General features: G+C 30.9%; 1 protein-coding gene across 1 annotated transcript; it reads right to left on the reverse strand.

Moving 5' to 3' along the window:
- Nucleotides 1-1,060: 1,060 nt before the first annotated feature.
- LOC132745902 (uncharacterized) lies at nt 1,061-3,816 on the reverse strand. The gene is made up of 2 exons (XM_060734911.1): nt 3,690-3,816; nt 1,061-1,598 (listed from the first exon to the last, which is right to left on the reverse strand). The coding sequence occupies exons 1-2, from the start codon at nt 3,772-3,774 to the stop codon at nt 1,147-1,149; spliced, it is 537 nt and encodes a 178-aa protein (XP_060590894.1). The 5' UTR covers nt 3,775-3,816; the 3' UTR covers nt 1,061-1,146.
- Between the last annotated feature and the right edge of the window lie 10,828 nt (nt 3,817-14,644).

Below are 14,644 nucleotides of genomic sequence, written 5' to 3' on the forward strand. Positions count from 1 at the left end.
AAAAAAGGGAAATAACAAATGGCCATTGATGAATTCCACTGAACTTGATGGCAAGAAAATTGTTACAATATCATATCATTCAAATACTATATATCAGAAAAATAGTTTCAATTTCTCAGTCAACTTTCGTGTTAGAATTGTTTTCCGCTAAAAGAAGAGAAAAGGACCAACTTTGCACAAAGACCGTCTGATTCTATAAGCCAATGTTTAAATATGTCCCAAATCTTCTTTTTTTTCCTTTTTTGTGGCTAGTTTTCCCGTATTCTATTGCAGCGCTCGTGGTATCTGAAAAAATGCACCGAAACACCCGTACCAACCGACCACAAAGCTGCATTAATTAGTTGTTCTTGATCCTCACCTTGCCATAATGACCACAAGAAACGACATTTTAAAGGTACAGCAAACAAAACAACATAACCTAGATAGACAATCTCTTTCAAAATCGTAATTTTGAGGGTTTAAAAATGAATATTGCTCGATAAAACAAATCTACTCAAATTAAGTTGTATATGTGTCACAGGGTGAGAAAAATGTGACATATGTGATTATCGAAACTTCATCATATAATATAGGAACAAGTCAATAATGTTCTATCATTAAAATATTTGTTGTTTTATTATTAAAATTTTCATTAAAATCCATAGCTTTGAGCATCTTTCCCAAGGCCTTAACACACCTAAGTATACATTACAGTGTATGAAATGCGGCTCTAATAAAACTATTCCGCAATGCCTGATACAGTTAAACATATTTTCAAATTAAGTAGTAAAGTTATTTATTCATTTATCAAAGGGAAAGTGTTAAAGTGTTTATCATTTATCATATTTATATTTTTTTTGTCATTTAAAATTGTCTATGCATATACAAAGCAGCTGCATAAAATGAGCTTATTTACATATCTAACAGATGACACCAGTTTTTAAGGAACCGACTTGTTCCGTTATACGAATACAAATTCAAATTTCATATCAAACATTGAATTAACCTTTTAATTATTTCCATTCTGTGCAATTTAAACAAATTGAAAAATAATAAGCACTTTTAAATTTATTTTACCTGCACACACTGCCCCTATTCCCATAGATGCTTTCTGAAAGAAACCCCTGTCAGCGAGCGCTTTCTTTTCTACTGCCATGGTAACATCCTTCATCGGCGTCTCACATCGTCGAAGTAACCGCCATATTTGCTCAGTTTGAGTTTACTGTCTTTTAAATGCCTAATTATATCAATTTCTAGTTTTATAATCAAGTCTTGAATTTCAGCCACGTTTGCTTGTAAATCTCGTAATCTGACCTTGACCCTTTGTGAAGTAACGACGACTGAGTCTACCGCAACTTTACAAACGTCACTTGACGCAGAAAGAAACAACGTTTCTGATACAAGAGTAATGATGTGCCGGAAAAAGGATATAAGATAATATGGGCACTGGGAGTTCTTTCCGCGGTAGAACTGCTCCAGTTGTGAGACAAATTGATGAGATCGCAGGTAAAATTCCGTGTTTCCATGGTAACTGCCGTCTAAAAAGTCTTGTATATAGTCGTTCAGAAATTCAAGTACCGGAAGGTCGCCCTCAGCTAACTGAACCAGAAGTTTAATCCCTGAAAATTAACAAAACATCAACAAAGACATTTGCTTCAAAATGACTATGGAGTATAGAAAGTGTCGTCTGAGTAGCAATTAATTTCTCGTGTATATCCCTTAATTAATATGTAAATACCTTTAAAGCGACTCTCTTAAGTTATATGACAACTTATGACTCGTTTAACCTACTAGTAAAATAGGTGTATTTGTGTCAGTAAAACGATCGCGTGAAATATACTTTTAACGAACTCGTAACATATGTTTATATTGTAATAAACATTGTGTATCAATATTCAACATCATGCAATATGTGACGTGAATATCCAATAGTTGCATTTTATCAGTTTCTGTGTATTTCACACAATCAATCCAGACGGATTTTTATGGAACGCCGTGACTGTCTAATGCTATCAATGTTTTTGCTATCTTGTGAAATGATGACATTATTTTGTCATTTAAGCATATAAACATGTGCAATTTACATCATATCTTGTCTAAAGACAATGCTGACTTGTTCAAACAGCATGTTAACTTGTCAAATAATCATTATGACATGTGCAGACAACATGTTAACTTGTCAAAGTATCATGATAACTTGTGCAAACGACATGTTAACTTGTCCAAATATCATAATGACTTGTGCAAACGACATGTTTACTTGTCAATATTTCATGATGACATGTGCAATCAGCATGTTAACTTGTCGAATTATCGTGATGACATGCTCATAATACCTTAACAAGTTAACATGTGTTTTGCACAAGTCATTACGATTCTTTGACAAATTAACATGTCGTTTGCACAAGTCATCATGATACATTGACAAGTTAGGATGTAGTTTGCACAAGTCATCACGATACCTTGACAAGTTATCATGCTGTTCGCACATGTCATCATGAAATTTAGACAAGTTAACATGTTGCTTTCACAAGTCATCATGATACTAGGACAAGTTAGCATGTTGTTTGCACATGTTATCACGATGATCTGACAAGTTAATATACTGTTTGCACATGTCATCATGAAATTTTGACAAGTTAGCATGGCATTTGCACAAGTCATCATTATACTTGGACAAGTTAACATGTCGTTTGCACAAGTCATCATGATACTTGGACAAGTTAACATGCTGTATGCACATGTCATAACGATAATTTGACAAGTTAACATGCTGTTTACACATGTCATCATTGAATTTTGACATGTAAGCATGGTATTTGCACAAGTCAGCATGATACTTTGACAAGTTAACAGTGCTTTTTGACATGTCAGCATGATACAAGATAACATGTCATTTTCTCAAGTCATCACGATTCTTTGACAAATTCACATGTTGTCTTCACAAGTCATCATGGTTATTTGACATGTTAACATGCTGTTTGCACAAGTCATCATTATACTTTGACAAGTTAACATGTTGTTTGCACATGTCATCACGATAGTTCGACAAGTTAACACGTCCTATTCACAAGTCATCATTATACTTTGACAAGTTAACATGGCGTTTGCACAAGTCATCATGACATTTTGACAAGTTAACATGCTGTTTGCACATGTCATCACAATAATTTGACAAGTTCACATGACGTTTGCACAAGTCATCATTACATTTTGACAAGTTACCATGTCATTTGCACAAGTCATTATTATACTTTGACATGTTAACATGTTGTTTGCACAAGTCATCACGATACTTTATCAAGATAATATGTTGTCTGCGCATGTCATCATAATAGTTTGACAAGTTAACATGCTGTTTGTACAAGTCAGCATGTTCATTTGACAAGACATGATGTAAGTTGCACATGTTAACATGCTCAAACGACAAAATAATATCATCGTTTCACAAGATAACAAAAACATTGATTACATAAGACGGTCACGGCGTTCCATATATTTTGGTCAATAACGTTTATCGGCGGAACTCGTCTTCTACTTTACACACGTGTCTCAAAGTCAATAATCTGAAACATATACTTGTAAATAAGTACATGTACATTATCAAAAAACGTAGAGTAATTTATGCATGTCTTCGCAAACTTATAGATACAGATATACATTAGATCTATGTAAAATTTAAAATTAAAAACAAAAATACATGTATATACCAGTGTGTGTTTTCTCCTCCGATGTTTGCGAATCGTTTAAATCCTGCTCGCTTTTACTTCTTTTAAGTGACACAAATTTTGCCATCTGCTGTAATCACTAATAATACAATATCCTGAACATTGCTTGTTCACCGATAAGGTATTGATGTTATCAAAGCGTGGGGTAAACCGATTCTATTTATATCTTTAAATCCGGGTCATTTTATCGCTTTACTTACTGATACAGTGTGGCCATACCACGTGACTATGACGTCATTTTTGGCATCATTTCCAAGACAAATGTTGCTCGATTCGGAATTGAAAATAGCCGTAAATATTTTATTTCTGTGCCAATTTCTTTGGGATATGCACCAGTCTACGGGGAAAAATATAAGCTTTCCACAGAATATTGGATCGTCGTCAGTTTATAAGCCGTTTTATCAAACACTTTGCATAACCTTGGAAGTTGCTTGTATTTGAGCGGGCTTCAGTTGCAAGCTCTTTCGTTTTCTGGCGTTATCTGGTCTACGCCATGATTAAAAAGTCAGGTTTACATCAACCGGGAGTACTGAAGGCAAAACTCTACCTAAATATGTTCATATTTTTATTATGAATGACATAAATCTTACATTTTGCTTCAATTGTCAATTCTGGCACCTGTTCCAAGTCGAAAAAAAGGACTACAGTTTAAAGCAGATTTTAGAATCTGTTGCAAATGCAAAGCGTCATGCCTACCGTACTCTTTCTACAATTTAGTTTTTTATTGTTGATCTTTCACAAAGAGATTGTGGAAAAAAAACTAATGTTTCTTAAAGCAATAACACTTACATGTATCGCAAAAGTGCACGACACGTAGATTCAGTCCTGTCGAAAAATGATATTTTTGGTTTCATTTTGAAGATGTTTGAAGTATTGCTCATCTAATCCTATGTAGTTAAAATGTGTTTTATTATATTTCACAATGGCGAAATTGATAAGAAATATATGTGCTCTTAGTGAGAGAAAGAGTTAAAATAAAATAAAAAAAAACAAAACTTTTGTATGCTACGGAAATTGTTACACTTTAACGCGAGTGTTGTTAAGTTAAATAAGGTAATTTTTTTCATTCTATTTTTTGTAAAGAGTAACTGACAAACACTGACACACGTGAATGTGACGAATAGGTTCTTCTGTCGTCAAAAGAGAGACTTTTAAAAGGTATATATTTGGAATTGCCGTATTATAAATTTCTATAGAGTTTAATAAACGAAATCACAGTTTGAAGTACTATGCACATTAATCAGCTAACTGCCACGCGTATTAACATGACGTTGACATTTTATGCTAAGTAAACTATAAGCACTTTCATCATCAATAAAGAGCGGGAATGGAGACCATGTGGAGTAAACAAAGTAAAAATAGTAAACAGATAAATGATTTTACAAAACAAAACATTTAAAAAGACGGAAATAGCAATGATTATCAATAATTATATGAATATTTACATTAAGATCTGTTATAGCAACATCGGCAAGATCTATAACTGGGGTCCATATGACACTGATGCGTCCATTGAATAATTGATAGCTAACATAAACTAAGTAAAATTACGATTACTTTTGAAGAGTATATTCAATTTTTATACTTCAACTGTCAAATGACTTACTTCTTTATTTACATATCAGATAATTCCCTTATTTGGCAAATTCATTATGTTTATCATGTTTTATATTTTAATGTGGTCCTTTTTTAAATCTTAAAATGCTACAAAAATCCTGTTTAGGACATCTGCATGTCATGCCGCGTGCAATAATCCATGTATTTACAGCCGATGACCACATCGATAAGAAATAGTCCCAAATAGCCCTATCGTTTTTATTTAGTTGAAAGAGACATTATTGTTAAAACATTCTACTCGATTTAAATGTTTTCAAACCATAAATATTCCGTTCCCTTCCTCTCTTTATTACAATGTGTATTAGTAAGCTCTCTGATAAAGCTGGGTTGACTGATATAATTAACTAAATTTGTCAGATATGCAGTTTATTAACAGAAATAAATGCAATAATAAATAAATAGTGTTTAGTGTTCCTAAGTGAAAGAAGTTATATCCAGTTCACGAAAAACGGTTACCGTGGGTATGAAAACAGGATGTAAAAATTTTTTTATCAACGAGTGCCACTGTGTTAAAAAGCTGAATATATCATACTAAAACATTGCTACAGGTTCTTTACCAAGTATATACGAGTATATATGGTTATACGTATAAATAACTCTTTTCAAAAGAATAACATTTGACTTTAAAATTGTCGCGTTGAGGCGTAAAGTTCCCTTTTCACAGCATACAAATGGAAGTGATCCTGAATGTGCACATTCATTGGACAGGCTAGCTTAGTCAATCCGAGCCTGCAACATTTTCAATTTGGCCGTTTTTAGCGACATTTAGAGTTTCTGTTTTCTCTTTATTTTGAATATTCCGCGTTTAGTATTGCTTCATGACACTTATAGATTTTTCATAATCATTACCGTGAAAGAGAGAATGATTATATTCTTTACAAATGCTTTTTACGACTTTTAAAATCACTTATAGCGCAGCGAGTAAAAATTATTTAAATATTCATTTGTGTTTATGTAAATCGTATAATAGTAAATAAAATGTTTTTCATGGTTAACATAATTATAGAAAGAGAACGGTAGGCATGTTGCTTTGAATTTGCAACGGGTTTAAAATCTGCTTTAAAACTGTAGTCCTTTTTTTCGACTTGGAACAGGTGCCAGAATTGACAATTGAAGGAAAATGTAAGATTTATGTCATTCATAATAAAAATATGAACATATTTAGGTAGAGTTTTGCCTTCGATACTCCCGGTTGATTTAAATATGGCTTTTAATCATGGCGTAGACCAGATAACGCCAGAAAACGAAAGAGCTTGCAACTGAAGCCCGCTCTAATACTAATAATATCTGTCATATTTTGCGGTTCGGATCGGAATATCCGTCCCGAGGTGACCCGCCCATTGGGCGGTAACGAGGCTTGCCGACATATGTCAGATATTTTTTCTTGCATATTCTACCATATTCCATTATATTTTAAATTCTTTATCTTTATTTTCAATGAAAATTTATATTATTACAACCGTAACTACTTTCATTCAACAGCGTATGAATTACAAAATCATTCATAACGGTAAAATGACGTCATCTTTATCGTGCCATTGTACAGCACGCGACTCATCTGGAACCCCCCATGCCAGATGAAATTTCCGGTATGGGTAAAACTAACGGAAACGCCAGTCTGATATGCAAGAAAAGCAACTTCCAAGGTTATGCAAAGTGTTTGATAAAACGGCTTACAAACTGACGAAGATCCAATATTCTGTGGAAAGCTTTTATTTTTCCCCGTAGACTGGTGCATATCCCAAAGAAATTGGTACAGAAATAAAATATTTACGGCTATTTTATTTTCCGAATCGAGCAACATTTGTCTTGGAAATGATGCCAAAAATGACGTCATAGTCACGTGGTATGGCCACACTGTGATACTATGCACGCTTGTCAATTTCTCAAGGTGACACGGGATCAGTCATTATTTATTTGTCTGCTCAAGTTTGTTTTTGTCTATAATTGGCAGACATAATGTTACACAATAAAGGCTATGTATGTACTAATTATGATAACACCTTGTTTGTACAATATACCATGTCATTTCAGTCATTATCTACATTTATAAACGTAACAGTTACTTATACGCACGCACGTCCTTTTGTTTACATTAGAAACGGCGAATACGTATAGTTTTCACTCGTGTGTTAAAGTATATTTAGATCGATCTTAAAGTGAATAATTTTATCTTACTTTATCTGATGTACGCAATAACAAAATCAAATAATTTTAATATGTTTTTAAATAAAAAAAAATTATAAAAGCAAACAATAAAATAATATAAACATACAACAAAATAACAAAAAACAAAACCGATAAAAGTGTAACGAGTGTACATATGTATATGGTGGAATTATAAAATTCAGGTATTTTAGGTAATTAAAACATAATGAATTAAATATACTGAGTGCATAGTACAATATCAATTTTTCACCTGAAACATTATACAATGTTTATAACAAATAAACAATATGAGCAAATCAATGGATATACGCAGCATCGGCAAGGGAGAGAACTGTGTTCCACATATTCATATTCTGTAAAAAGAAATTAAACCCCCTTGACCGATTTGTTAATGAAGTTGGTTTTATAAAATGATTTAATCTAATATTTAACATGATATTACAGTCTACAAGTAGCTGTATTTCTAAATGAAAACTGCATACTGTTAACATAGCGCAAAAAAAAGATAAAAAAACCAACAAGACACGACAAAAGTAAAACTAGTTAAATTGCATATGTTAGTTCTTTGTTTTCCATGTACATGTATGTGTGTCTAAACAAACCTGCCGCGTTTCGGTAAGTGAACTCAATTCTAACGCAGTCAGTAAGGCAATTATTTTATAAGTACTTGATTAATATGCAAAAATATATAAAAATTATAAACATCATATCAATGAACACATCAATAATCATATAATATATAAGAGATTGATTGAACACCATAAAATAAGGGCTTGATAAGTAGTGACATTATTTTCGATATTGTGGTCAAATATGAATGGTTTTATAGGCCCTGCTATGAGTTTTGTTTTTGTATACAGTTCATTTAAATACTCTTTTATACAGGGCCAATGAAACTTGTCACGAACTTCCATTTATTTAGAGGAAAACATGAAAATACTTCATCATTTCACAGAAGCCGTGCACATGTATATAGCTTATCCAATGAAAGCGACGGAACAAAGATAAAATATTATAAAATTGTATATACGGATAGGATATAAGTAGATAAATATATTTAAGTATTCTATATATTATGACAGTCTGAGTATACAATTGATGTGTAGCTGTATGATATAGATTGAAAACTGTGCAATATGCTATAATTATGCGATAAGGTGTGCATGACTTTGTGCCGAAATATGAATGAAACATCATATAAAACTGTGTGTATATGCTTTAAATGTTTTCTATAAGGAATTTATACTCCTTATTTTCATTCATCGAAAAGAATATTTTGGCTATCTCACTTTTTATAGTACATACGTTGGAGCAAAGCTGTACTTCAATTTGCGAATTAATTTCAAAATGTCATTCGATTGTCTGTCAGTGAAAATAAAATGTGAAAAAGATGAAATCTCATTTTCAATTAAAGCGGTAAAAGGAGGTTTGATTTCAATATATCCGTGAATGATGCCGATTTTAATGCGTATTTGTCTCATAAAACAAAATGAAAATTTAAGCAAGACTGTCTGTCGAAACATTTTGCAAAGAGAGACGCTACTGCTATGTGTCACCAATGACATAATGTGGTTGTCTTACTTAGAAATCAAACCCCCTTTTCTCCCCTACCAAACAAAACAGAAAAAATCTACAAAAAAGAGAGAATAAATACAAGAAAGAAAGAAACAAAGAAACAAAGACACTATAAAGAAAAGCAAAGAAACATAGAAAGAACAAAAAAGAAGAAAAGAAAGAGTGAAAGAAATAAATATAGAAAGAAAGAAAATATACAAGAAAAAAAGAAAGAAAAGAAATGAATGATGAATGAATGAATGAATGAAAGAAAGAAAGAAAGAAAGAAAGAAAGAAAATAGCACCAACAAAGAAGGAAGACATAACATGTTTTTATTTGACATGGAATTAAACTAGGGACATTTAAGTTGTTGTTGTAAGACAGACTTCTGTACCCTTTCTTGAAAGAAAACTTTCACAAAAAATACATGTCCCAGGTAAAGCCATTTATTAGAATATAATAAATGTATAAGAAATTTTATCTTATTATAAGGATAAAATCAAACATCAAACTTCATAAGAAACAATTTATTCTAGTATTTTATGAACTTTTGAATCGAGTTTATTTGAAATACCTTGGCATTGAAACATTTACACACTTTGGAAAACACATTTCTGTTTGCCACCTATGTTGAAAGCATATGAAATAATGTATACATGTAAGAGATGTAACAACATTGTGTTGTTGAAAGCCGATAATCTGTAGCCAATTTGATATATTATTTAATTATGTGCTTTTGTGAATTCTTCAACGGTAGTCATCCAATGATGCTTGATTTATACTGGACACGAAAGTGTTTAACCTGTGTATGGTTAGTTCATTTACAGAGCAAGGGTTAGAATTCTTTCTAAATTTGACAACCAATACTTAACGAATTAATATATCATTCGCTCTGCCATGGGGTGAATAACAGGGCAAAGGTCAAATAACAGATTTACCTTTTAGCAACAAATCTTTTATTTACACAGTGAATGTTTTTTTATATTGTTCAGTGATACTATTTAAGGATATGATATCAATGTTGACTTAATATCTATAACATATTTCATAATACAGAAAAGCGGAATTTAAAAAAAAATCTCGAATAAAAATAAACTTTCATTAACTTAATTGTCATTCTTGAGCGATATTGCAAATTTTAAGTACAATTTGTTGAAGCCGCAAACGATGATAGTGTTCAAAAAACAAGTTTCAATTTATATTATTATAGGTTGTCTTATTTTCAACATGTAATTCTTTTCCACAGACAAATCCATTTCCGTCAACAGCCGAGCTATGTCATTAGATATTAAACTCACAGTATTTTATTATCATGTTTGAGGTTATTGAAACAGTAGAGTTTGAATTTTCAATTTACTGTTTTTAGATATATGATGAAATACCAATCGTGCTGAAACTTCTACTAGGTTGTTGTTATTACCATATTCTTTTTCATTTCATTTTTCATGTACTTCTTTTTTATTGGGATGGTGGGAACATTAGTCCTAATACTTCTTGTGTTTCGTTTTTTTATTATTCTTATCCATTTTAACAAATAACTCATGTGTAAGTAACATTTCTTTTACATTTTTTTTGCAATAATGTATAAATTTGTGTTACATATCGATGTCCGGCTTTGTTCTTTTTTTGATCGATTTGGATTGTGCATTGGTTTATGAAATAAGTTGATTACAATAAAGAATATTTCACAATAGTAATTTTTTGATAAATACTTAGTAGTCTTTTATACATAATCATGTTTATTTCCCATACCCAACACGTAATATTTTAGTATATAAATTCAATTCAATATAATGTTACTTTAACTGGAGTAATTTTCATGTAATTTTGTTGTGATTAATGCTTTCGAGAGATCACTTTGTTTCCAGATTTTACTAGCTGAATGTCATTAATTCAAACAAAATAATTATATAATAGCGAATACACATAGAATTTAAGCAATTTTCTTCTTTTTACTTACTTATATCAGTTATATAATATATGCATTTATGTTTATTCAACCTTGCTATACTTTTAAACAAACTACTTTAAAAGGAACGAATAAAATGTGAAATTACAACAACTAAACAATTTATATAGTTTCCTACACTACGTAACGATGAATAACCAGTTTACAGTGATACAGATGTTCAGAACAACCAAGCAAAAATTATTGAGTACAGGATACTAATGTTAAATCCCTCCGTAGAGCATTTTTCATTTATCTCAATTAAGATAAAACTATAAACCAGATGTCACAGCCCTTCCTCACAAAAAAAAAAACAAATGTGTGGCAATGAATTTCAATACATTTTGTAAAATAATTTATAGATATAACATGTTATTTCTGTGTGAATTGTCGGTAATGTAAGGACTGACCTCGATTTGGATTTAATTTAAATTCCGACGAACCATCTATTTGAACTAAAACATTGATGGCATGTCGATGATCGATGATTCTAGATATAGATAGAAAAATAGACCATACGTTTATAACACGCTAATCTCATTGTTTAAAAACAATTGGAAAGTGTTTTGATGAAAACATTGTAGTAATAAATTAACATCTGATATTGTTATATACTCATACATATCAAATTGCTATCCAGCTGGTACGTCGAGATATATGTGGTCACTGGTTGACCTAGTTTATACTAAAACACATCATTTTGTTTGTGATACTGTCTGTGAGCAGTTGACCTATGCTAGGCATAGAAAAGGCTGACACTGCTATATTAAATATAAAAATGTCCCAGTCCGGTTCAGTGATCATATAAAATGCGCATTATTTCAATGCTCATATATACGTCAATGATAAAAATTCTTTACATTGGTTTGCATAATCATTTAAAAAAAAACATTTGCAATTCATTTCAATGCAATATCTGTATTTTCGGCCAAGAATGTGCGATATACTAATAATTACAGTGCACATATAAGGAAAAACAAGAAAAAGGTATATTTCAACAATGAAAGATTAGAATATGAAGATGTGCGATAGAAAGAAATGATCAATATCAAGAAGACATGATTGTCTTACTTTTAAAAAAAAATACATAGAATCATTGCTGCTGATGATTGTAAAATCTTTTCACACTTCTCATAACATTTCTTTGATGTTCAATGTCAAATAAAGTGAATAAGCAAATTATGTACTGTTGTTCAAGATTTTTTTACAATTACATATGAACATAAGTAAATGATAACAACGTGCCGTATCATACCCTTATAGTTATAGCAACTTGCCAACAAATTAAACATACTTCACACACATATATAAAATTGATAAAATAACAATGACGTTTATTTCTATCTTAGTACGTCATCATAATAATTTGTAGAGTGATTAATTCTTGAACCGCTATTCTAAATTCCATTAACTACATAATCTAGTGTGTTGATTACTTGCATGCTATAATTAATTCTTTTATGGTAGTCATCACGAGGGATTGTTATTGCGGAAGTCAAAGAAAATAACCCGTGATTTCGTGAGGTCCTTTACAGTGTAAGGGTAAGGATAGAAATAAATTTGACCGATCTAAATACCATGCTAATCAGCAGCTGTCAAATTTATCTAAATGTAACGATTTCTGTTTTTAAATACCCGTCATTTTTCCCCGTGTTACATTTAGATAAATTCATTATCAACCGAAACCAAGTGCTTATGCTCGTGGCGTTTTAAACGTGTAATTGGTACGTAAATTGACAAAATAAATAGAGAAATAATAATCTGTTTTCATTATCATAAAATGCTATTACTTCCATATATACAACTGATGGTAAAGAATAACGATAAATTATATTTCGACATAAATTTTACTATTTAATCAGATATATCATATACTTATATTTATACAATGGATGACTTTACAGCATTCATTAAAAGGACCTCACAAACTGCTTTTTTTCAGACAAGTATATATTTTACTAGACCCTTCAAATCATTTCCTATCTACTATAATGTATATAATAAGATAATGGTTCCTATAAATGTTCAGAAAAAAGCAGCTATCAATTACTACATCTTAATGGTTATTATCGCGTGTAGTACATTTATTGAGTATGTAAAATCTCAATTATCAAATCTCAAAAATTACAGTATTGTAAAATGTAAGTGGAAACAACACCGGTAAATTTTTGGTGCAGCTTATGGAAAGCCATTGCTGCCTGAAAATGCTCTTTTTCAATTTATTAATATATAAGTTCACTTCGACTATAAATGTTTTGAAAACACCTTCTAATTTAACCGGAATCCATTATATCAATCCACAGTTACATTATATGAAACCATGCCGTCAGTGTATGAAACCAAGGTAGCTATATGTAAGTTGATTTTATCCATATATAATACCAATTCTTCAATATATTGTACCAAAGTAGCCATGTATGGAACCAGATATCCTTATATGAAACCGAATTATCAATATATTAATTCATTTTTACAATATATGAAATCATTTAATCAATGTATAGAACCAGAGTATCAATATATCAGTTGATTATCACGTTATATGATAACGATATTTCACTATATGGAACCAAGGTAGCCATGTATGGAACCAGGCGTCCTTATATGAAACCGAAATATCAATATATTAATTCAGTTTTATAATATATAATTCCATTTTATCAATGTGTTGAACAAAAGTATCAATATATAAGTGGATTATCACATTATATGATATCAGATCTTCAACATATGGATTTAAGTAAGTCATGTATGGAACCAGATGCACTTATATGAAACCAAATTATCAATATATATATTCAATTTTACAATATATGAAACCATTTCATCGATGTATTGATCCAAAATATCAATTTATAAGTTGATCCGGCCCTGATGTGGTAACAATTCTTCAATATATTGTACCGAAGTAGCCATGTATGGAACCAGATATCCTTATATGAAACCGATTTATCAATATATTAATTCATTTTTACAATATATGTATCTGGTTCCATATATGGCTACTTTGGTACCATATATTGAAGAACTGATATCATATAAAGTGATAACCAAGTCATATATTGCTACTTTGGTACATTGATAAATTGGTTTCATATACTGTTAAAATGAATGAATATATTGAAAATTCGTATTCATATCAGGACATCTGGTTCCATTTATGGCTACTTTGGTACAATATATTGAAGATCTGGTATCATAGAATGTGATAACCAACTTATATATTTCTACTTTTGTTTCATAAAATGATAGATTGGTTACATATATTAAAAAATGAATTAATATATTGATAATTTGGTTTCATATAAGGATATATGGTTCCATACATAGCTACTTTGGTACCATATATTGACGAACTGGAATCATATATTGACAAAATCAACTTATATATTGCTACCTTATATATTGCTACCGCGGTTTCATACACTGACGGTATGGTTTCATATATATTGCAACTGTGGATAAATATAATGGATTCCGGTTAAATAAGAAGGTGTTTTCAATTCATATATAGTCGAAGTGAACTTATATATCATCCAAATGGTTATATAAATTGAAAAAGAACAATATAGGACAGCCATGGCTTTCCATAGCAGCTAGTGAAAGAATATATTATTGCTATGAAATCATTCGTTTGGTTGTTTTGTC

The sequence above is a fragment of the Ruditapes philippinarum genome, unplaced genomic scaffold (assembly GCF_026571515.1).
Source record: "Ruditapes philippinarum isolate M1 unplaced genomic scaffold, ASM2657151v2 ctg8791_1_1_1_1, whole genome shotgun sequence".
Lineage (NCBI taxonomy): Eukaryota > Metazoa > Mollusca > Bivalvia > Venerida > Veneridae > Ruditapes > Ruditapes philippinarum.